General features: G+C 43.7%; 1 protein-coding gene across 1 annotated transcript in view; it reads right to left on the bottom strand.

Annotated features, from left to right (window-relative positions):
• Positions 1 to 25,046, bottom strand: part of PGM5 (phosphoglucomutase 5) — a 191,819-nt gene that overhangs the window by 11,952 nt on the left and 154,821 nt on the right. Inside the window, exon 10 of the mRNA XM_022573561.3 lies at positions 24,825 to 24,959. Coding sequence (XP_022429269.1) covers positions 24,825 to 24,959 — 135 coding nt within the window. The remainder of the gene's footprint in view (positions 1 to 24,824; positions 24,960 to 25,046) is intronic.

The following is a 25,046-nucleotide window of genomic DNA, read 5'->3' as shown; positions in this document are numbered from 1 at the left end:
GGAATGCAGTGACGAGCCTAACAGAAACCACAATGACCAGGCCAGCTGGGACTCCTTCTCCATGGCCCTCCCCACCTTTGCAACTGACTTGGGACTTCAGGAAGCAAAAGGCAGTGCTTAGGTTGCAAATCCAAAATAAATCAGAGGAGTCATGAAGCCATTTTTCCTATTTATTCCTATAAATTGGAGCTGCATTCGGTCTCTACTCAGAAGTATCGTGTTGGGCTGGAGAAGGAGAGAAAACAAACATGCTGGCCAGCATTTGGGGGCACAGCCAAAAGGCACTAAGCAGAATCTTGGTGGCCTTTCATTGTCCTGTCACGCAAACACAGACCAACCTGCGAGAGTTCACAGCTTCCATTTTATAGAACCGCTCCCCTGGTCACTCTTTCCCTTTTCCTCCTTCCTCTCTTCTCTCTTTCTATCCCCTCATCTGCCACGAAAAACACTGCAAAAAGGTGGGAAATGGCTAAATGGTTCAGATCGTCACAATTTCTGCTTTCCTCCTCCAGTGTCTCTATCGTGTCTTCACGTTTCGACTCCACAGCAGAGTTCAAAGGTTTCCCTGATGTAGAATGCACTTTCCAGTTTAGAGGGAACCTAGAGTTGCCCACCTCCCTACCGCCACTTGCAAAACTGTTACCAGAAATATAACTGCAAGACTGAAAGCAGAGGTTTAGAAAAAAAAGAACTACTCTCCAGTTCAAGTTCTCAAAGGACTCTCCTTGTAGCCATTTGCCTCCTCTTTCGAAGCCAAGGTCTAGGTTATTAGTAGTCGTCATTTTTTAAAAACTAGGTTCCTAGGGTTGGAACAATAATGTGATTCAGCTTGGCTTTCTGCGTATAGATCCCAGAAAGCCTGGCTCCTTGGAGATGGATTAAAATCATCAACAGAAGTCTCCCAAAGATTGGTCAGCAGACTGCTACCTGAGGACGACGTAAGAATCACCTGGGGATGCTGTTGTGGGCTCCCGTCATGGAGATGCTGTTTCAGCGAATCTAGGGACCAGGAATGGAATGTGTAGCTCTACAAGCTCCCACAGTGATTCTGGTGCATACCCAGGTCTTGAAAGCACACTTATTCTAGAATCTGCAGTGAAGAATGGTGGTTATAAGCATGGACTCTGAAGCCAAAATGCCTGGCTCTACCCCTTATGAGCTGTGCAAGCTTGGGCACGCGCCTTAACCTCCCTGAACCTTCATTCTCTTTCCATGAAAGAGGGAGCACTTACCTATTGTGATGGGGCTAGACTGGGGCATGCAAACTGGAGATCCATGGCCACCAGATCCACTCAACCATCTCTTATTTTTGCTGGCACAAACTTAATATATACTTTAAAAAATATGAACTGAATGCCTTTAGATGGCATGCCAGTTCTAACTAACAACTTCCTACTGTTCTATGGCCTGCTGCCCTATTCACATTGGTGAGTTATCTGCCTGTCATTTGAATTTCTGACCCCAGGGTTTGCCATGGGGTGCATACCCTGTAGTCACCCATCCCTGTCACAGGAAGCTGGCTGCTGTGAGCAATGTGGGTGGTGGGTGTGTTGGTGAGAGGATGGTGCACACCCCCAGGGCTGCTCCTGAGGGTGGCTTAGCATGGGGAAGAAGAGACCTATGGATACAGTACCAAAAAGCTCCTGACTGAGTTTCGAGATGTCCTGACCCCAGATCTTACACCCTCTCCACCCTGGAAGAGCACCTGCAGCCAGCCTGGGTTTAGTGGCTGTACAACTTGAGGCCCAGTATGGAATGTCTATCAGGACTATAGGGTATCCCTGGAGACCTGTGATTCTTAGACATAGGTGGTCATAGGTTTTTCCTCAAGGTGCACTTTAGGATCATGAAACCAAGCTTGGAACCTCAGCCAACTTCCCTGTATCTTCCTCAATCTGCAGTGTCCACTGGACTTTTTTTTTTTAAAAAGAAGATGTTGGGGGTAGGAGTTTATTGATTAATTAATTTATTTTTGCTGTGTTGCGTCTTCGTTTCTGTGCAAGGGCTTTCTCTAGTTGTGGCAAGCGCGGGCCACTCTTAATCGCGGTGCGCGGGCCTCTCACTATGGCGGCCTCTCTTGTTGCAGAGCACAGGCTCCAGACACGCAGGCTCAGCAACTGTGGCTCACGGGCCCAGTTGCTCCGCGGCATGTGGGATCCTCCCAGACCAGGGCTCGAACCCGCGTCCCCTGCACTGGCAGGCAGATTCTCAACCACTGTGCCACCAGGGAAGCCCCCTCCACTGGACTTTTGAATTTGGTTCATTTAACAGAAATTGAATACGTTTGCACACTGTTCATATTCAACCAAACTAACTCACCTTTCCACACTTCCAGAAGACCAGTTACAAATATTTGGTTCCAAAGCCCTCATAGGTCTAGGCTCAGAAAGACTATTCCAAATAATACATTTAAGCTTCCTTTCTTTCATGGCATTACTGGATCAGTGTGGTGTCATCACACCGATACCTACTGTTTCTCTCCTCCCTGCCACGGAAGGCTGAGCTTCCAGGCCTTCTCATGGTAAGGCGGGGCCCTTTGACAATTTCCAGGCAGTGGGTGGTCACTTTCAGCCAAAGCTCTTCCTCTCCTTACGGTAACCAGCTGTTGGGGAGCAAATCTGCCACTCCAAAGTGTCTCTTTAGCACGTAGGTTATTTCGAGCTGAAAACAATGAAGGCCCGAAAGACTCAGGAAGAAATTTTGACTTTCCCCCTAACTGCCTAAAAAATAAATTAGATAGAGGGCCTGTTCCCAGAATAGAGCTTTCACCAGAGACATCTGCAAAGAATATGGGCTTGGTGTTGGGGGAGAAACAGGGCCTAGAGATGCATCCACTCTAAGTCCCATTGTTTCTGCACAGCCCAGAAAACATTTATTTACCAAACCTTTGCTTTTCCATCTCCAGGTCAACTGCCTTCCCCCTTTTTGAAGTCCCAAGCCCTTACAACATCTTCTTTTATCTTTAGCTGAAGATGGTATTTAAGGTGAAGGTTTCAGCCATTTGGGCAAGTTACTCAGTTTTTCTGGGTCTCCCCAATTGTAGACATGTTACTAAAATTTTGTCTGATTTTCTCCTGTTAATCTGTCTCACGTCAGTTAGACCAGCCAGAAGAACCTAGAGGGTAGAGGACAATTTCTCCCTCCCTAACACAGCGATGTTCTAGACACCTGTTCTGTACACTTGGACCCTGGAGTAAGAACACAGAGGCAAGCACCCAGCCAAGCTGTGCTGAATATATAATAGGAATTAGAAGTAAACCTTATCTTCAGTGGTGGTTTTAAGCCAGTGAGATTTTGGAGTTGTTGGTTACTATGGCACTGGTCTAGCCCATCTGGACTAATGAAAATATTATTCACTAAAACGAAGTGGGAAATGCCATTTCAAAAACATTTTCCAAATCAGCAGGTGTGAAGAAAGAGAGTATGTCTTGGAAACTCTATACTGCTGAACTATTGTTTGCCTTTAGGCCTTAGGCCATCTTTATTATATTGGATATTCTGAAGCCAACTAAAAGGATAAGAATGATGAATTAGTTTTCAAACATGGCTGCAAATTCTTTGGGATTCTTTCCATTAAGAGGTGGGTCTAGTCCCTCCTCCCTTGAAACTTGGCAGCCTTATTCAACCAATACAGTTTGACAGAAGTGCTGTTCTGTGACTCGTGAGCCTGGGTCACGAAGCCCGGCAGCTTCCCCATATTGCTCTCAGCAATGTTATATGCAAGAAGACTTACCATCTCGAGGCCAAAAAGGTAAACAGGGCTCCAGAAGACTCCAGCTCCCAGCCATTTGAGTCACTCCCAGTTTTTCTAGTTTTCCCATCAGAGACCCCAGACATCAGGGAGCAGAGGCAAGCTATCCCACTGTGCCACGTCCAAATATTCCTAGCCTACAGCGTCCATGAGCGGGCAGAAATCATTGTCGTAGGGTGCCACCAAGTGTTAAGGTGATTTGTGAAGCAACAATAGGCAACCAGAGTGAAAGGTGAGCCGTCTAAACAGAACTTTAGGCTGATACATTGCTTGACCGTTCATGAGGTGCGGAAAGAAGTTAAGGCTTAAGTACAGTGAGAGAACTTATAGTATGTTGGTTAAATGCGTGGATCCATTAGGCTTGGGCTTAATTCCATCTCCAGCCCTCACTAGATAAGGTTCTTAATCTCTCTGTGCATCACCGTATTTTACTGCGCATCAATTTTGAAACTGGGACGCTAATAATCGTTCCTGCTCCACAGGGTGATAAACATGAAATGAGATACAGCGTGGCCCTCAGCAGCATCCCCAGCCCTGCACTTGTGACTCTGTCACTGAAGGCTGCCAGGAGGCCTCACCCTGCTAAATATGCAGCTTGCACATATGAACATCAGATAATTCCCGCTCTTGCCTAAGCAGTCTTGGAAGCCAGAAGATGTTATGTTTCCTGGCTGGGTTTAGGTCACAGGCAATAGAACTGGCTACACAAGAAGACAGAGAATTGATTTACTGGCTTGCAACAGTCTTGGGAAAAGGAAATTCCTTTCCTTGCTCTCATCTATAGTTTGTGCCTCGGGTTCTGAAGTTTTAATTCTTCCTCAGCAGTTTTTAATAGCTGACACTGAATATGTACCATGTGCCAAGCACTATTCCAAATTCATGCGTTGAGTTAATCTTTATAATAGATGGTTATATTTTATGTAATCTCTAACAGATATATCTATCACGTGAGGTAGGTAGTATTATCCCCATTTTACAGATGAGAAAACTGAGGCTCAGAGGCGTTACATCGCTTGCTCAAAGACACACAGCTGGTAAGTGGCAGAGCTGAGCTCTGAACCAAGTTGGTGCCATGATTTTAACAGCAAAGCTGGGCTGTATCTCACTACCCTAGACTGCCCTTCTACTGAGGGAAAAGTTTCCATTTTCTGAATATTTAAAATATTTGTCTTCATGCCTTTACTGTAAAAGGTTTCTCTGTTTCAGGTACGCTATTTGAAAACTACCTTTTTAAGAACTGTGAAATGCAGCGATCACAGGGAAGTGCATAAACGTTACATACTTGAATTACGTGTAAAGCTGATGCTTGTACTTCTGAGGCCCTTGAGCATTTGAGTTCTACATGAACTCATCAAATTTTTTCCCTAGTTAGCATGACATACTGTCAGCACATATAGCCCATGTCCAAGATTTTTCTTTAGCAGTGTTCTTTATGAGATTAAAGGACTTCCTTTTGATTTCTATCTGCAGAGTTTTTATCATGAATAGATGATTTAGGAAAGCATTTTATCAAATGCTTTTCTGTATCCATTTTGTTATTATTGATACTTTCTAACTTAATTGCCCTTGTGATAATACTCTGCATTGTTTCAGTGCCTAGTTAATTTTTATACATAGTTAATTTTTGTTTTGTTTTTTGTTTTTTTGCGGTACCCGGGCCTCTCACTGCTGTGGTCTCTCCCGTTGCGGAGCACAGGCTCCGGACGCGCAGGCTCAGTGGCCACGGCTCACGGGCCCAGCCTCTCCGCGGCATGTGGGATCTTCCCGGACCAGGGCACGAACCCGTGTCCCCTGCATCGGCAGGCGGACCCTCAACCACTGCGCCACCAGGGAAGCCCCATAGTTAATTTTTATAGTGAATTTTCATACATGTTCCCTGTGTCATGAAAACAATTTATATGTTGATATTGTTTGCTGTAGTATCTATATGTCCATTAAATAAGGCATGTTAACAATGTTCAAATATTCTACAGCCTTATTAATTTTTCTATCTCCTTGTTCTAATAATTCCTGAGAGGGCTGTTAAAATATCCCAGGGCTATTGTCAGTTTCTCTATTTCTTCTTATAGTTTTACCAATTTTTTGCTTTATAAATTTAAAATTATTAGGTCTTCCTGGGAGGAGTTAAAGTTTTGATCATTTTGAAGAGTCCCTCTTTATATTAAGCAATACTTTTGACCTTTATCTGAAACTAACAGAGTCAGATTTTTGGTTGTTAGTTGTATATATTTTTCCATTTTTTTAACTTTCAAATTTTCTGTATTTTTATGTAAAATGTGTCTCTTATAATGAGCTTGTATTTGTCTTTTTAAAAAAATCCAAACTTTGTCTTTTCCCTGGAGCACTTAGTTCATCTATATTTAAAGTAATAACAAATACATCTGTGTTTAAATCTACCATCTTATATGCTTTTTATTTGACCAACCTGTTTTTCTTTCTTCTCTTGGATTGATTTTTTTAAGTTATTCCCTGTTTTCCTCTCTTAGGTTGGAAGTTATATTCTTTCTATTTTTGTGTGTATGTCTGTGATGGTCACCTAGAAACTACAACATGAATCCTTGACCTATCAAAGTCTAATAATGATCCATAAATTTACTTTCTTCCAAAATATGCAAGGATCTTAGTATATCTTAAGTATGATTACTCTCACAGTTCTTAGAGCTATTATGGTTGTCTATTTTAGTTCTTTATAGTATTAATATGATAAAAATTTTCAGCACCATAAGACATTACTATTAATGTTTTATATAGCTAATGTTCACATAAACCAACCCCTATTTTTAATTTTTCTTTGCTTTTTATTCCTTGATGCATCTCTGAGGTTCATGGGGGATAATTTTCCTCCTAACTGAAGAATATCTTAGAGAATTTCTTTCTGTATGGGGCTGCTGATAGCTCATTCTCTCATTTTTTGTCTGTCTAAAAACGTCTTCATTTTGCTTTCATTTTAGAAAGATCGTTTTAGACTGTCAGTTATTTTATTTCAGCCTTCTGATTGTCAATGTTGCTGTTGAAAAATTAGTTGTCAGTCAAACAACATGTCTTTGATCTTCTGCAGTTTTAGTCTGATGTGTCTAGATGTGAATTTATTTTTATTTACTCTGCTCAGGCTACTAGCACCAGTGGATTGCTTTCCTTCACTCGTTCTGGGAAATCCTCAGCTATTATCTTTTCAAGTTTTACCTATACGCCAGTCTCTCTCCTCTCCTTTTGAGACTCCAATTAAATTATGCTGGACCTCAATGTATCCTCCACGTGTCTTACCCTCTATTCTATATTGTCTATTGATTCTGGTGCACACTGCTTTGTCTCTTCAGGTGCTTTGTAACCTTTTACCGTTTGCTGGCCATTTTGTTTGAAAAAGTTATTATAGAAATAACTTGAGACCTAGGATATCGCTAGCATCCTTCATCACCTCCTGTGTGATGCCTGAGGGCACTAGTAGTTCAGTGCCGTGGCTTTATAACCTCTGGATTACAGTCTGTAGTCTACCTTTGGAATGATTCCCTTCAAATTTACAGTCTAGAACAGGGGTTACTGTACCAAGATCTCTGCCTTTGGCGAGTTCTTAGCTCTAACTATTTTTCCTTCGGCCACAGGAATGTGCCACACAGGTCTGCCTCTTAGCCTCCTTTGGTTTGTCCTTTGGGTGGCAGAGGCAGGTGGAAATAGACCAGGTTCTGCCTTGGACCTGATGCCTGTCACCGACACCTTGTGTAATTTGCCAAAAGCAGCTCTTCTTAGCCCTTCGCCTGGGTAGGCAGATGCCCCGGGATAGAGAGAACTCTGGCTCATTTCCCTGAGCCCCAACCTCCTTCCTATTCATGTTGCTATCTTATTAGGTCATTGGTCATTGATGCTTTTCCAAAGATACTTTTACAGATTTCTTTCAGCTTTTCTCTTTTCAGAGGGAAGGTTAGTTTGAATCATCTAGCCCACCCATACTAGAAGTCCTTCACACAGACAGGGTTTTGTTTTGGTTTTGGTGATCACTTTCCTGCCAATATTAAATTTCATATGAAATCTAGATTCTGAAAATTCGGGGGATCTGGCAACCCTGGGCTCACAGATTAACAAGGCAGTAACTGGAGAGAGCTGAGTGTCACCAGAGTTCCCACTGTGCTCTATGGTCTTAAACTAGCCCCAGTCTAGAATTGGCTGCCTGTCTTGATAGGCATCTGAATTGGCCACCACTGAATAAGCAGTAATGAAATAGAAGCAATTAGATGATTTCAATATTAATGAGAATACATCTTACCTGGATAGTTCTATATCCAGGAATCTAGGACATTCTAACTTACATGTTTTCTTTTTCTGAAATAGGCAGTCTCACTGTGAGGGGCTTGAAGGCTGTGAGTGAGGGCCGGCAGATTTGCACGAGGAGCCAGAACAGTTTTGGGGAATGAAGGGGCTGAGGTCGTCCCCAGCCCGCGGTCTCTGAGATTCAGATTCTCCACGTGGACTGAGCTGTCTTCTCTCAGCCCAGCCCTCCCAGGGGCACTCCTGAGGCTGGCAAAGCAGCGTGCAAAGGAAGCTACAGAGAGACATGAGGAGACTCTAGGTCCACTTTGGCAGGGAGAACCCCTGGCTGAGCGCAGTTCTGAGAACACGGGCTCTTCTCCTCTCCCACCTTGAGAAACCACCGAGGCCTAGGGGATCTTCAGTGGCCTAGCCCATCATCTCCTTTCAGGCCCACCATTGGGGAGCCCACCCTGGGGTGGTGATACTACTTCTCCAGGGGAAAAGTTAACAGTCTCTTTGCATGTCCCATAACTGCCACCCCCCAGCCCACTTGATGTAACTGGTCACAGGTAGCATTGTGGCATTCTCTAGCCTCTAGAAGGTACAGCCTTCTAAGAGAGGACTAGTTCTTTGGAAAGGATTTGAGGACATAAACAGGGGTAGAAAGTCTAAAGGAGAAACTAGACTTCCCACTGCTCTGGAATTGTGGGGCTCAGGGGTTGCATCTGAGAATACTCTTAGAGGATGGATTGGGAGCAACAGTGATATGCCAGACTGAAGACGGGCACCCTGATTACTCTGTTTTTTCATAGCTGGGTGCACATCCCTGTGTGTGTGTGTGTGTGTGTATATATATATATATATATAATATATATATATATATATACACATATATATATATATATATATATATGTTTTTTTGTTTTTTTTTTTTGCGGTACGCGGGCCTCTCACTATTGTGGCCTCTCCTGTTGCAGAGCCCAGGCTCCGGATGCGCAGGCTCAGCGGCCATGGCTCACGGGCCCAGCCACTCCACAGCACGTGGGATCTTCCCGGACCGGGGCACGAACCCATGTCCCCTGCATCAGCAGGCAGACTCCCAACCACTGCGCCACCAGGGAAGCCCACCCTATATTTTTTGATACCACATAGCATAGCACCCTAGCTAAGACCACGGGCTCTGGGGCCAGAGCCTAGGTTCAAATACCAGCTATATCATTTAGAAATAGTAGGTTATTCAAATCCTCAGGGCCAAAGTTTTATCATTTGCATAACAAGAATGGATGAGTACGAATCCCATTGGACTGTGGTGAGAATCAGATATAACTCACACAAAACACTTAGCATTCTACCCTAACCCAATACAGGCAGGCATGTAACACAAGCTCGTGAATATATTATTACGGTTGTTGTTATTCTTGAAGCAGGAAGCCTGCCTTGCTAGGACCGCAGGGCGCGGAAGTGAGTAGACCAGCATTCCAGCCCCAGCGCGTTGACCTTTGATAGACAGACAACAACTCCTCTGCCTTGTGCTTCCTTGTCCATAAAATGAAGTTCATACGATCTTTTCTGACGGAAGATCAGATACAAAAAGATTAAGAATATCACCAGTGTTCTCAGCTCTTTGAATGAAAGACACCCAAAGTCACTCTGGTCAGAACTAAGATCTCTCTGTATCAGTCAGATGCTCTGGGCCCCAGGAAATCCCTTCCTTTTTTGTTTGTGTGCAGGGGGGACCCCTCTATCCAGCCAGAGGGAACACAGTCAGATGGCGGGTGGACAAGACAAAGCTGAAAACAGACGGAACAGGCGTGCCTACACTCGGAACACATTCCTTCAGGGTGTGTCTGTGTCTAAAGCAGTAAGTTAGCGAGGACCACCACAGGGAGAAAGGGCAGAAGCAACCGGGGAAGAAAGAGAACTTGGGCTGTGAGGCTGTCTGAGCAGGGGCAGCACAGCGGAATCCTCAGCGCCAGGCTCTAAGGCGACAGCAGCGAGCCCTCTACGTACAGCCTTCCCTGCGATATAAACGCCGTGCCTGGAATTTATGGGCGATGAATATACATTTTACGAGTGCAGTGACTGAAAGTTTCTTCCACTTTTGACAAAAGAATATGTTCTTCCGTGGACTTTGCCTCCGTGACGTGGCTGCCATACTGCCCTTAAGTCCTTGAAGGATGCTGTTGGCCTTTTCATCGAAGTAGTGCTAGACTGTCTACCTACAGTTTTGGCAAGGCTTCCTATCTCTGTAAAATCAGAACTTTCTGCATCCCCAGGTTATTTTGAATCTCTCAGTTTGACTAGTGTAATTGTGTGAAGAAAACACAGTCTAACACTACGGAGTTGATACTGAGGTACGGCTTCTATGGTGATGCAAAGTAAAACTGATTTTCTTGTTTTGTTAAGTTTCTGAGAAGTGGAAACAGGTCTTCGAAGGTCTTGGGACATTTGTCTGGGTTATTTTCTGCACTTTTTGTAATCTTCCAGGAGGAGAGAATAGCAGAGGCCAGTTACCCCTATAAATGCCTCCTAGTGGTTTGGATTTAGAAGGATTTATCTGGTCTGGAGGGAAAGTCAATCCTGCCAAACAGAGGTGGAAATAAGGATGCTGAAGGTTACCAGAGCAGGAACGCTCAGACTTGAATGTGGACACAGATCCCCTGGGGAGCTTCTTAAAATGCAGAATCTGATTTGGCAGGTCTGGGGTGGGGCCTGAGATTCTGCATCTCAGAAGCAACCAGGTGATGCTGATGCTACTGAACCAAGGACTACTCTTTGGGTAGCAAGAGTTTCAGGTACTGGTAGAAACAGTATAAATTATATTTGCTTTTAAACTGCTTAGTGAATCGTATTCATTACACGGATGGTGAATTCATCAGGACTGCAAATTCTGAGCAGTATCAAAATGAAATACCCTATGTTGATGTAAGTCGGGGTCAGCAGTTGGATTCACCAATAGAGAAATGCCCAGGTGGTTAAAGACAGCACAAAATGTACAGCTGGAAAATCTTAGTCAGTTATCAAAGTACCTTAGCTTTTGTTAAATACCATACTGCCCATCCTCATTGTGATACCTGAGGCTGTAACTAAAAGCAAACCAAGAACAAAAAGCAACAATAGACTTGGCTTCCTAAGGGATGTGGGGCTTCTGTGGGCGGTGGGTTTGAGGGTCACTGAGAAAGCATCTGAAATGCAATCATGCCTTGTGAGCCACTCCTGGGAGCCCCATTCACACCAGGACACAATGTCAGGGCACTCCTGGCTTTGCACAAGTAGAAGTGGCCCACGCGTGCTGCCCATGTGTTCTAAGTACTGTCCAGGACTCTCTCTCATACCTTTCTTTTTTCACACCATTTTTCCACAAGTTCCTCCTGAACAGTTCTCCTTTGTCTTCCAACATAGTTCTAATGCTGCTCATCTGAAAATCATTTGTAAGCAACTGCTTTAAATAGAAAAAAGAAGGAATCCTTCCTATAAGAAACCAAACACCTGAAAAAGGAATTTGATTTCATGAAACAAACACACTCGAAGACATTTTCCTTTCAGGTTTTCTTGCCATCAAATGCTGGGGATTCAATCTCAGAAGGCCAATTTTGGAGATTTCCAGGGATATTTGATACTTGTTTTGAAAACATTAAAATTCATCTCTCTATATAGACACACATGTGAATACGAATGTAATTGTACCTTTTACAAAATGTATTGTTGAGCCAAACTCATTTGGATGTATGCTTCCCTGAATATAATCAGAAATTGTGCCTAATGTTCAAAAAGGCCAGAGTCAGCACACTAGAACCCTCGGGCTAAGTCTGGTCTACCACCTGGTTTTGGATAGCCTGTGAACTAAGACTTAGCTTTACGTTTTTAAATCATTGAAAAAACAATCAGAAGAATATTTTGTGCCGTGTGAAAGTTACATGAAATTCAAAGTTTAATACCCATAAATAAATTTACTTATTCATTTATGTATTGTCTGTGGCTGCTTTTATGCTACAGTGGCAGTTGAGAAGTTGCAACATGGACAATATGACTAGTGTTATGGGTTGACTCGTGTCCCCCACTCCCACATTCAGCTGTTCCAGCCCTAATCCCCACTACCTCAGAATGTGACCTTTGGAGATAAGGTCTTGACAGAGGCAATCTAGTTAAAATGAGGTCATGAGGGTGGGCGCTACTCCAATATGCCTGGTCTGCTTACAAGGGGGGAAATTTGGACACAGGTACACACAGAGGTAAGATGATATAAAGAGACAGAGGGAGAAGACAGCTATTTACAAACCAGGGAGAGAGGCCTGGAACGCATCCTTCCCTCACAGCTCTTAGAAGGAACCAACTCTGCCAACACCTTGATCTTGAACTTCTAGTCTCCAGAACTGTGAGACAATACATTTCTGTTGTCAAAGCACCCAGTCTGTCGGACTATTACATCAGCCCTAGCAAACTATTACAGCGAGCAAAACTTAAAGTATTTACTATCTGGTTTTTACAGAAAAAGCTTGCTAACACCTACTCCATGGGACTAATTTTAAAAAAATTTTTATTGGAGTATAGATGATTTACAATGTTGTGTTAGTTTCAGGTGTACAGCAAAGTGAATCAGTTATACTATATCAATACATATATCCACTCTTTCTTATATTCTTTTCCCATATCGGCCATTACAGAGTATGGAGTAGAGTTCCCTAGGTCCTTATTAGCTATCTATCTATTTTATATATAATATAAAATAGTATATGTCAATCCCAATCTCCCAACTCATGGGACTAATTTTTTGCATTTAATGCTTTGAAGCCAGCAAGCACATGCCTCATAACAAGCAACAGAGACTCCAGAAATCCTCTCTTTATCTCACACCTACCCTAGTCTTTAAATACTTTTTCTCTGGCAAATGAGTTGGGAACAACCAACCAATGGCACATTATCTCAGATAAAACAGAATTATTGAACAACCCCAACTCACTACCTCTCGCTTCAAGCCAGGAGGGCAGCAAATTTGTTCCACTAGCTCCATGGATGTAAGAATTTTAAATAATGGGAGGAGGGAGAAAAGGAAAGGAGAATGCAGAGACAGGAAGAGAATTTCAAATTCATTTTTGAACCTTTCAATATAGTATTATGTAACTAAAACATTGTGTCACAGGGCCCTGGCACCCTCTTATAAGACCAACATCTTTAAAAGCTGCCGGCTTGCTTGGGGTGTCTCCCATAGATCCAGTTGGCCCTCAAGAGAATTTAATGGCCGATGACAAGACAAGACAAGTTAATTCCACTATAAGACAAATTGCTAGTTAGTCTGGGACTTTTTGATCCTCACATGATCAAAACTCTGGTCTACACTGCTATTAATAAAAATAATGGCAAGAACGAAATTATTAATGACAGCAAACATTTAGTGAGCATTTTTTATGTACCAGGCATTGTCCAAAACACTTTAAATGAATTATCTCATGTAATCATCACAATAATCCTATGAAATAAGTATTTTTATCCTCATGTGACTGATAAAGTAACTGAAGTTTACAGAAATTAAGTTGCCCAAGATTACAGAACTGGAAAATGGCAGACCCAGGGCTCAAGACCAAGGATGTAGGGTTCCAAAGCCCAGCCTCTCAACGTGGGCCACGTGGCCTCAACGGTATATGAAAAAAGCAAAATCTTGTTGCCTCCACAGTTTCATTCCCCTGAAAAAGTCACTGTGTTTTCTTCCTCTTTGTATTAAGCATGTCTCCATTCTGATGCTTTGACATTTGGGACCTTGCTGACATTGGAAGGGACAGCTCCTTCAGGATTAGCTAATTTCTAGAGAGAGCAGAGAGCTCTCCTGGGGGGGCCCCCTCTTTTATAATTAGAGCAACGAATCCAGAGCTCACTCCCCAACCACCTGCTTTGCTGGGCTCTCACACTCAGACCACTAGCCACCTGCCCTAATCACCCCAGGGCCAAGTACCTGACAACTAGGAACGTAGGAAGCCCTATGCCCCAGAGCCTGATGAAATTGTTCAAACTAGCTAATCCTAACCCTACGAACCCTGCCTCCCTTCTTCCTTTCCATGGAAACCACAATAAAAGCTCTTAGCTACATTTCCCCCTATTCCTTCTGCCTCATAACCAACCCTGGTTCCTCCCCGCCGCCCCCCCCCAGCCCCTGTGGCAGTGCATGGAGTGACTTGTCTCACCTCTTGGGAATGGTGAGTAACAAGCTACCTTTTCAATGACAATCCTCTCCTCACCTACTGGCCTCACCATACCCCAATAATAATAAAACCTACATTTTAAAACACTCTTATAGCCTCATCTACCTCCCATGCCCCTATAATTAAGTTTCGAATACCAAACAATGCCTTACATGATGACTTCTACCAACAAAGGTGCTCGGAAATGAAACCAAGCAACCAACCACCCGCTCCTCCCCTAAAAAACAAACAACGAAAAACAGTGAAACAAGAGTTTCATAAACCTTTCGTTGTTTTCCCTCCTGCCTAAGGCTGAAGCATTCTGCTATTGATATGCCGCTCTCCCGCTCTCCCGAAGTTTGCATCATACCTCCCAACTTTCCTGGGAAGCGAAAACAAAGGATGCGGAACGCCACCCCCCCCCCACCTGCATCTTGAATAGGGTTTCTCTTTTGGGGATTAGGGCATCAAACTTAAAATCAGCCAAGAGCAGACAGAAGAGCTAAAAACAGCCACATTCCTCACCTCTACTGCCCAGATCCCGCGTTCATCATGGGAAAAAAGTGTGACCGTGGTGGGGAAGCCAGACAATGCCGCCCCCTTCTCAGGCTGCTTCAATGCATGGTCTCGTCCTGAGCCTTCTTCTGAATGTCACAGGCAATCTCAAGGTTCACCATCAGTGTTTATTTGCCAAGGTACACTCTTAACTTATGAGTAAAGCAAAGGATTTACTCTCCACCAAAGAAGGGCACTGATTCAAAGAAAGCCTGAAAATCACCGCCAGCCTATGAGCCTTCAGTAGCTTTCTGCTGAAAGGCATGGAAACTTGGTTGCGCTGTGCGTCTGGGCTGGAACAAAGAGGATGCTGGGAAAGCCAGATTGTGCCGGCCACAGCTTGTCAAGCCCATTCACCTGGCGAGAGGAGTTATGGCCAGTGACCCTCTGTACTTGTGTGACCAAGGCAAATTCATTCATGCTCCCTTTTCAGGCTGAGTAAACAAGATCCAGCAAGACTCTAGGTTAACCAATAGCTGGTTAAGCATGTACTTTGGGCACAATAAAGCAGAAGCACCAAAATAAATAGCCTTGTAAGGAAAAAAATACCAAAGTTTTGTTAGATTTCCTTACCTTTATTTTTAAAGCTGATTTTGTTTTTATTTTGAATGACACGCGGGGACGTGGGGAGAGGAAATCTAATTTGTTTTCAGAGCTTTGGGTCTGTAAACCTTAATTCAAAATTGACCCAGAGCCAGGATCAAGGCATGACTTTTAGCTGTTCTACTTCTTAAGACCACTAGGTTCCTGGGATAAATTAGCAATATCAAGACAGTCTGACAAGATTTGGAGCAAGGGTCTTTTTTGCATATACTGCAAAAAAAGGAGGATTTAAGATGGGCCCTATTTGTGGGATTGACATGAGTGACAGCCAGCTGTCATCAAGGCACACGCTTTCCCACAAGTCCCTGAATGTCCACAGTGTGGGGGGACAGGGTGAGTCTCTGCCCCAAGCCAGCACACACTCAGTACCTTAAAGGGAGTTGTGATCCCAGCAGAGGCCGAGGGAAAGGCGCATTGTCGTCAAAACCCTAAACAGCCCTGGATTGCGACAGTCACTAGCCCCTTCAAAACACCTGCCAAATTCCAAGTCCAAGGGAGTTTATCACACACCATCAGATGACCATCCCAGGAAAGGTCTCTCAGTTCCAGGGAAAACATTCCACAGTAATAGCAGAGCGTGAGTCCAGATTTCAATAACCAAGTGAGAAAAATAAGGACTGTTTGCCCTGTCTTTTTTTTAATGGGCAATTCACCTAAATGAGTAGAAATAAAGAAAACCCATACATGTTTGCTTCTTTCTCAATTTTAATTCAGCTCCAAGTGACTCTGATTGGTGAAAACAGTTGTACTAAATTCCTTTCTAGGCCACTAGAGGGAAATCTAACCCACCTCACCAGAATTTGTTTCTTTTCTTTCTTTTTTAAAAAGTAATAATCACAGAACCAAAATTTTTAGGCTGAAGAATACGTTGAAATGTTACCTTTCTCTGTCCCTTCCACCCTTGCCCATATTTAAAAATTATTTGAATCTTTGTGGTCATGGAGACTTCTAGAAAAGCACAAACCAGCCATCTTAAGTTGGGAAATTGTTCTAACAGGCAATCTGAATCACTTCCAGTTCAGCTTGAATTTATTTCCTCAAATTACATATTCATCAGTTATGGAGAACAGCTGGTCATCTTTCTCTGCATCACATTATTCTTTAAATTCCTGAAGACCTCCAGGTCACGCCTCTCTTTCAAGCAAAACGAGCCAGCTCTTCAACTTGGCCATAGAGTTTACATCCCAACCCTTTAACCACGTGCTGCTCTTCTCAACTCTCTCTACATCACTCCACCCTCCCCCATACCTCCAAACTACAGCAATACAGACTAAACTCTGAGGAGAAAAATGAAGTATTTCATGGTTTTCCTTGCATGTATGGCTATTAATACATCTGTGTGCTGGTTTTCTTTTTGAATACGACATACCGTTTTTGATATATATTTATGTAGTATGATTCCAAAACCATGTGTATATATGTGTGTATATGTATATAAATATACAAACACATACATACATAAACACACACATATACATATATATTTTTTAATCTTGTTATGAAAATTGAATGCCTAAGTTAATGTCCATTTATGTGTCACTTCTTTTTTTTTTTTTTGCAGTACGTGGGCCTCTCACTGTTGTGGCCTCTCCCGTTGCGGAGCACAGGCTCTGGACGCGCAGGCTCAGCGGCCATGGCTCACGGGCCCAGCCGTTCTGCGGCATGTGGTATCTTCCCGGACCAGGGCATGAACCCGTGTCTCCTGCATCGGCAGGCAGACTCTCAACCACTGCGCCACCAGGGAAGCCCTATGTGTCACTTCTGAATTCCATTCTATTTCCAAGTTTTCCACAACACGCCCATTATTTCAATATCTAACTTTATTCTCCAACTTTTTAACCACTTACTTTAGATCCCTATTAGCTATAAAACATAACTGGTATGTATTTATAACATTATTCTTTTAATAATTTTTAATAACCTATTCATTGCTAATTCAAATTAAGGAGGAGAAAACTGGTTGTTCTCAAAGCACTCACCGTTATCAACATTTGTAAGTGCAGTATAATAAAGAATAGATTCGGTCTTTGTCCCTGGCACAGAACTTCCAAAATCCTTTGAATTTCCTGAGTGACAGGAGTGTCAAGCATAATAAGCCCGTTTCAACCATACCTGAGTTTATGTTAAGGAGGTGACTCTTGGTGAGCGCCCAAACAGCATCAGGATGAGGACTGTAGCCCAAGGAACCAACCAGGTGATGAGAGGATTGGAACCCTCCACCCAACCCCCCATGTCCCAGGAAGGGGGAGGGGCTGGAGACTGAGTTCAATCAGGAACACTCAGTGATTTAATCAATTGTGCCTAGGTAATGAAACCTCCAAAAACTCCTAAACAACAGGGTTCAAAGAGCTTCTGAGCTGGCGAAGACCTCAGGGCGCTCCGGCAGCAGCATACCAGAAGAAGGCGTGGAACTCTGAACACCCTTCCCTGTGTACCTTGCCCTGTCTCTTCCATTGGGCTGTCCTCGAGTTGCATCCTTTATAAAAAATCACTGAGAGTAAGTAAAGTGCTTTTCTGGGTTCTGTGAGTCATTCTAGCAAATTATCAAGCCTAACGGGGAAATCATGGGAACCCCTGAATTTGTAGTCAAATGGGCGGAAATGTGGGGAGCCTGGGTGCCCATTTGCAGCTAGTGTCTGAAGTGGGGGCAATCTTGTGGGACTGAGCCCTTAACCTGTGGGTCTGGGCTAACTCAACGTAGTTAATCTCAACTGAACTGAACTGTTAGACATCCAGTTGGTGGCTAAGAATCAGAGAATTGGTTGTTGGTGTGAGAAAAAAGTCTCTCAGTAACACTGAACCGAGGCTCCAGGTGCAACCTTGGGTTCAAGCACAGGTAAGAAGAAATTCTCTCTCCTCGGGACTTCCTCAGGACCTCAAAACATGGGTTTTATTAAGACCTAGTATGAATCTCCAATCCAGACCTTACCTGATCCGTGGGACTGAATGTTCCCTGACTCAGTTTACTCACTTGCAAAAGCGGGACGATAACTCTACTCTGGAGGCCACTGGAACCATTAATAAAATATTGGATACATCTAAAATACTGGGTTGGCCAAAAAGTGTGTCTGGGTTTTTCCATACAATGTTTTGCCCTTTGGGCCAACCCAATATGTAGAACGCACCTTTTGGCCAACCCAATATGTAGAATGGTGCCTGGCACATTGTAGACCTTAAAAATGACAACTGGTTTTATTCAAACCCTCAATCACAGAAGAAAACCTGATGGTAGCACCAAGGTTCATACTGAGTACAGTTTCCTGTGTGATATAATCAGCGTGAGATATTGCAAAGTAATTAACACTGAATACAGATCTTCCTTGATTTACGATGGGTAACCTCCTGATAAACCCATCTTAAGCTGAAAATACCGTAAGTCAGAAATGCATTTAACACACCTAACATACGGAACACCTTAGCTTAGCCTAGCCTACCTTAAACGTGCTCAGAACACTTACATTAGCTTACAGTGGGGCAAATTCATCTAACACAAAGACTATTTCATAATAAAGTGTTGAATGGCTCATGTAATTTATTGAATACTGTACTGAAGTGAAAATCAGAACGGTTGTAGGGATACAGAGTGGTTGTAAGTGTATCCATTGGTTGTTTTCCTTTGAGATTGTGTGGCTGACTGGGAGCTGTGGCTCAGTGCTGCTGTCCAGCATCACCAGAGAGTATGGGACCACATATCGCTAACCCAGGAAAAGATCAAAATTAGAAGTACGGTTTCTACTGAATGCTTATTACTTTCGCACCATCAAAAAGTAGAAAAATCAAGTTGAACCATGATAAGTCGGGGACTGTTTGTATTTTCATTCATTTGGCAAAATTGTACTGGACATTTACCGTATGCCAGGTGGTATTCTGTGCATTAGGGATACAGTGAAAAAAAACTAAGTGCTGGCCTTCTGGTGTTTTATTCTACTGGGTGGAGACAGACAATAAAACAAATAAACAAGTAAATATATATGTGATGGGACTATGTACTATGGAGAAAAGTAAAGCAGGGCAAGGGAGCTAAGTCGCACTCGGGTATGAGGGCTATTTTATGTGGAGTGGCCAGGGTAACCCTCATTGAGGAGTGAGGGGGAAGACCATGCAGATATCAGAGGGAAAAGCATTCCAGGCAGAGGGAACAACCACTGTTAAGTGCCCTGAGGCAGAGTATTCTTGGCATGTTCACCAAACAATGGCTGCAGTGGAGAGAGAAACAGGATGAGAGGCAGGAGGTGAAGTCAGAGGGAGAAAAGGGGCCATTTCCAGTTGCGTCTGAGACCACAGGAAGGGTTTTGGCTCTTCTCTGAGTGAGCTGGGGACCCACTGGAGGATTTCAGAGTCATGAGGTGATCTAACATGTTTTTTAAAAAAGTCTTCTGGTTGCTGTGCTGAGACTAGGGTGTGGGCAAGGGAGTGGGCAAGACTGGAAGGAAGGAGGCCAGTGAGGAGAGCACCGCAATCGTCTAGAGAGGACAGTAGTTTGGCCCAGGGTAGCAATGGTGGGGATGGTAAGTCGGGGTCAGACTCTGGTTGTGTTCTGAAGGTCAAGTTGATAGGATTTGCTCTTGGATGTGGGGGTAGGAGAGAAAGAAAGGAGTCAAGGATGAATCTTAGATTTCTGGCCGAACCTACTGGAAGAATGAAACTGCCATTTACTGAGATGAAGAAGACACTGAAAGAAGCAGGGTTTGGTGGGGGAGGGGAGCAGAGCGCTGGCGGGCGTCAAGTTGGAAAGACCTACAAGACATTCACATGGAGTCCACCGGGCAACTGGGAAGTCTAGAGGACAGCGGCCCATGCCTGCAAGGGCACTAAAAACAGGTGTTGCCCCTTCGACCATTTTAGAGATTTCAAGGTCGATCAAATATACTTTAATTTTTTTAAAAAAAGTTTAATTCTGAAAATGGAAAAAGTATCTAAATAAAAATCAAATTTCCCCCTTAAAATTTTTTTTTCAAGGTCCTGTTTTTAGGGCTTCACAGTTCATCTAACTCTTAGCTGTTCAAGTGCGGCCCCTGTACCAGTAGCACAATATGCCTTGGGGCTTGTTAGAAATGCAGACCCTCCAGGCTTCCCCAAACCTGAGTCAGAATCTTCAGCTTGATAAGATCTCCAGGTGATTCATATACACCTTAAAGTCTGAGGCACTCGGCTAATCAGAATCATCTGGGTAGCTTTTTAAAACTGTAAGTCCAGGCGGAATAATTAAAGTCAATCTCCGAGAGTGGGCCCAGGCGTGTTATCCTCACCAAGGCCCCCAAATGGTTCTGACGTGCAGTCCGGGTTAGAACCACTGATCTAACTCTTCCCTTCCTGGCCTGCTCTCTCTGTACTACTGGGTTTACATTGCTGACGCTCTTAGAAACCCGTCTCCAAAGAGGTGTGCAGATCTCAGAGAGCAAGAAGGTGTGTAGCTAGAGTAACCAGCTGTTTATCTGGGATCAGTGCCCCCTTTCACTCTCAGAAGTACCGTGGTTTAGAAGATAAATTATATGCTCTCCCAGCATAGTGCAAAAGGGCTCTGGGCTTTATATTGCTGGATTATAAAGTCAAAATAAGAACAGCTAGGACAAAACACCAGATGGCCTTTGGTTTGACAGATGAATCCAGTGTAGAGAGACTTCTGGTGCTTAGATATTAGTTTTTAAGGTGTTCTATGTACAGCTTATCAGAAATACATACATAAATTCCCTCAATTTGTAAGGAGGGTTAGAGAAGATCAGTCTCCTTCCCGGGGCTGGATGGGGTGGAGCGCGGTCACAACCTGCAATTGTAGTTCCAAAGCCAACTGCTGATGGGCAGGGAACTGGTTATCAGCCTGTGATTACCCCAGGCCGTAGCTAAACTTCTCTTTCCTTTTCCTTTTGGATCTTTTATTGTTTATTAGCTATTCCACCCTCAGGCTCAAAGGGACAAGGAAAGAAGGTGAAGAAAAAGTGAATTTAGCGGTCCTGCTAATAAGCTTGGTGGGAAAGAAAATGGAAATAACTGGACTGTTTCTGGTGACCTGTGAATTTAAATTCTTTTGGCTCATCCCTTTTTCCAAATTATTCCCAGAGGGTGTGAGGGCTCATTGAAGGCCTACTGATTGCCAGTAAAATTAAAGTAATCTTGTATTTTGAAAACTGTTTAATCTCCAAGAAATAGGCCTTGGAAGCTTTCCTTCCTAATTTACCAAGGACACAGGGTGAGGGCAAGGCAAGCACCTCTGCAACTCATCAGAGCCCTCCCCACCCCCTTCCTCCCCTCACCACCAATTCTGAGGTGCACATGAACAGAATTTTTTAAAAAATACTTTCTGATGTAGATAAGAAATTATTTTACATCAGCTTAAGACAAATAGCATAATCACTGTTAGACAAAAGGACTCAAATGGAAAATCTACACTCAGGAGTAGAGACTTATGTGCATATAGATTGTATCACAAGTTTTCCTAGTTGCATCACTAGGATAGTTATGAATACTTCCACAAGGCAACCACAGTATAAATGTTTAAAACATGTTCTGTTCACATGTGTCTAAAATGTCTGGAAAAGAAACTATCCATGTGCAAAGTAGAAGAGCCAGATGCTGATAAGCTAGTTAAAGGGAACTCTTGTTAAATAACAGTAATAAGGGAGTCTTCTTGTTAAATAACTTGTTAGCGTGGGTAAAACATCCAAAAACACCTGTTGCATTAGAGTAAGATTATCAATGGAATCTCTACAGACCAGAGACGTACTTTTATGGGCTTCTGCGTGCAAGTGGGACTGTGTGTGTGGGGGGATCTGTTCTCTGCTTTCTGGGCTCTAAGTCAGAACAAGCTAAAAAGGTGGAAGAGGGACTTCCCTGGTGGCGCAGTGGTTGAGAATCCGCCTGCCAATGCAGGGGACACGGGTTCGAGCCCTGGTCCGGGAAGATGCCACATGCCGCAAAGCAACTAAGCCTGTGCACCACAACTACTGAGCCTGCGCTCTAGAGCCAGTGAGCCACAACCACTGAGCCCGCGTGCCTACAGCTCGTGCTCTGCAACAAGAGAAGCCACCGCAATGAGCAGCCCGCGCACCGCAACAAAAAGTAGCCCCTGCTCGCAGCAACTAGAGAAAGCCCGCGCACAGCAACGAAGACCCAACGCAGCCAAATATAGGTTAATTAATTAATTTAAAAAAATAATAAAAAGGTGGAAGAGGTCTCTGTAGCTAAGAAAGCACCACACGCTGGTGTTGCCCTGCCAGGCCCTGGACCAATAATAATATTAGCAGCTTGAGCAGAAGGCCTTATCTTTGATCTCTGTTAACAGTTAACGGCAGACTTTTCCTTCCAGAGCTCTTGGAAGGCAGAAGCAGGTGGTCCTGGAAAGCAGTGCTGGAAGGAGGCCCCCCAGTGGTTAAACTTAGATGCCTAGGGACAGTTCAGCAGTAATTGAGACAGGTGGGCCTGTTGAGAGATGCTGCTTCCTCTTCCTTAGGGGTTTAGATGCCTTTTAAAATCTTACTCTAAATTGTATCTTGACTGAAATATATTACACAGTACGGCTTAAGATGGTGAGCCCGTGATGTCTGGTCTTTGAACAAGGCGTTCTATTTTCATCTGAAATTTTTAGCTAGATCATAAGCTAAATATTCTGAGGCCCACCTAGCTAGGTCTGGCAAAACCCTCACTTAGGGTTACAAAGGGAAGGAATACCAGCGATCAGAAGAAGAGCCTTATCAATGAAGGGATTTCCCAACCATTCAAAGTGGCAAACTTTAAACCAACAGGATGGGAAATACACAGCAATGGCGATTATAACCAGCATTACTTATGGTTTCTTTGAAGTATATACTTATCACACAACCTTCTAGCAACAGACCTGTGGTGGTTTTCAACTTCAAAGTAAACCTTAAAATCAAAGTGGTACCACTTGGCCTTTGGGGACCACCTCAGAGAGAGACTCATATGTGTATAGGGTATTTTTACACGTGTCTAATGGCTTGGACATACCTCTGCAGTTAGTGCAAAGGTAAATAAAAATAAGCAAACATCATAACCACTTACCCCGTGCAAATAGGGAAAGGAATGTTGAGGAGAAAATAGCCTCGAATCAGAGTGAGTCAGAGTTGGTGAGGCCAGGAATATCATTCCTCACCCTGTACGTAGCTCTGGACTTTCAGGCCCTTGCTATAATCTCACTTCCCAACATGAGATGTAGAAGAGTTTTATATGGAAAGACAGTGTTAGCCTCCAATTCTTGCATGATTTGGTACTATCTTGGGTGAAATATACTCAGTAACGAATTATGCTGGCAGAGCGTGGCACATCCCTGCGTGGAGAGCCTGGGATCCTGAGAAGGAAAGGCCAAAGTCTCAATGCTGGCTTCGTGCTCTGCCCCTTCACACTCTCAGTGACCCTGACAACAGAGGCATCCCAGGCCTCTTCTTCCCCATCTGGGGTAATTTTACTCCAGATAGATCCACTGGTTACAGAGTCAGGTGTAAGGTTCTATGGTACCATTTTCATCAAGTTCTTTGAGACCCTCCAAAGAAAGATACCATTAAAAACAAAAACAAAAACCACTAAATTACTTACAAAGAAAGATAACCCTCCCTGGTATCTTATTCCATCCATGGTGCAACATTGGCAAATTATACCTGAAAATCCTGGGCAACTCTACACTGAGAAGCAGTGAGTTTTTCTTTGTTTCTCTACTTCTCCACAAAAGAAGCATTGCAGATGGAACCAATGGTTTCATCTCAAGGAACCATTTCCTCAAGGACTCTGCCTCAAAACCCAGGCTGAACTAGAGACCAAGGCAGGAAGGGGCAGCTAGCAGTGTAGATGGAAGTGCCCAACATTATAATGGGTACTTTCTGGTATTCAGTAATGTTGCCTGGAGCTTTAACAAATACGGGGGTGAGGATATGGTTGCGCTGTTGCTTTTCTAAGTGAGTTTTTAATTAGCTCTGTGCTGAAAACTTGAGGGGGCTCTGCCATACACAGGCCAGCCCAGCTGTGTCAGCGTCCTCCCTTCACTTTAAATTCAGACCAGCCATGGCCCCTCCTCTCACAGTGGGCCATGCAGCAACCTCAGAGAGGAAGCCCTGGGTAGCATCTATAGTGGCACCTCACGGACATGGTCCAACCCAGAGTTTTCCGAACACTTGGGAACCCATCATTTACATGAGTATAGACAAGGCTCTGAAGAGTTTGACCCGCTTGACTCTAACTCAAAATTTCCTTAACTGGTGTATACAAGGTGCCTCTCTTGAGGTTACCACAATCAACAAACTGTAGAACAGTCAAGAGAGGCAAGTGGTTTCGGAAATGCTGGTCTAAACTCATAGATGCTTGAGAGCAATTTTTCTGTTTCAAACACTGCAATAAATGAGTTAAATCTGCTTAGAGTCACTCGCAGTTTGTCCTTGATAGCTGGAGCTATCAATACACCTCTCTAGAAAGTAAAATCACCCCCACTAAAGCTCCTTAAGTTTTCCAGGAGCAGTAAGACACACAGTGCTGAGAGCACAGCTCCGTTCAGGTACCTGGGGCTCCTGGTCATGACCACTGGGATCCCTCTCATAGCTTTCTGCATACAGTCTGATGGTGGCCCGCACACCACTGGAGGAACTGAGCCGGAAGATGAGCCGAGACGCATCTGAGAAAATGATCCTCAGGCCCTAAGAGCAAGAATATCAAAGGATGGATCAGTGAACAAATGAATACACAGCTAAAAATGACGAATACCGACCTTGGAGATTGGCGTA

Source organism: Delphinapterus leucas, chromosome 6, assembly GCF_059928025.1.
Source record: "Delphinapterus leucas isolate spDelLeu-1000000601 "Yukka" chromosome 6, BTC_Dleu_Yukka2, whole genome shotgun sequence".
In the NCBI taxonomy this organism is placed as follows: domain Eukaryota; kingdom Metazoa; phylum Chordata; class Mammalia; order Artiodactyla; family Monodontidae; genus Delphinapterus; species Delphinapterus leucas.
The sequence above is the reverse complement of the archived record's forward strand: the minus strand, read 5'-3'. Positions and strand labels throughout refer to the sequence as shown.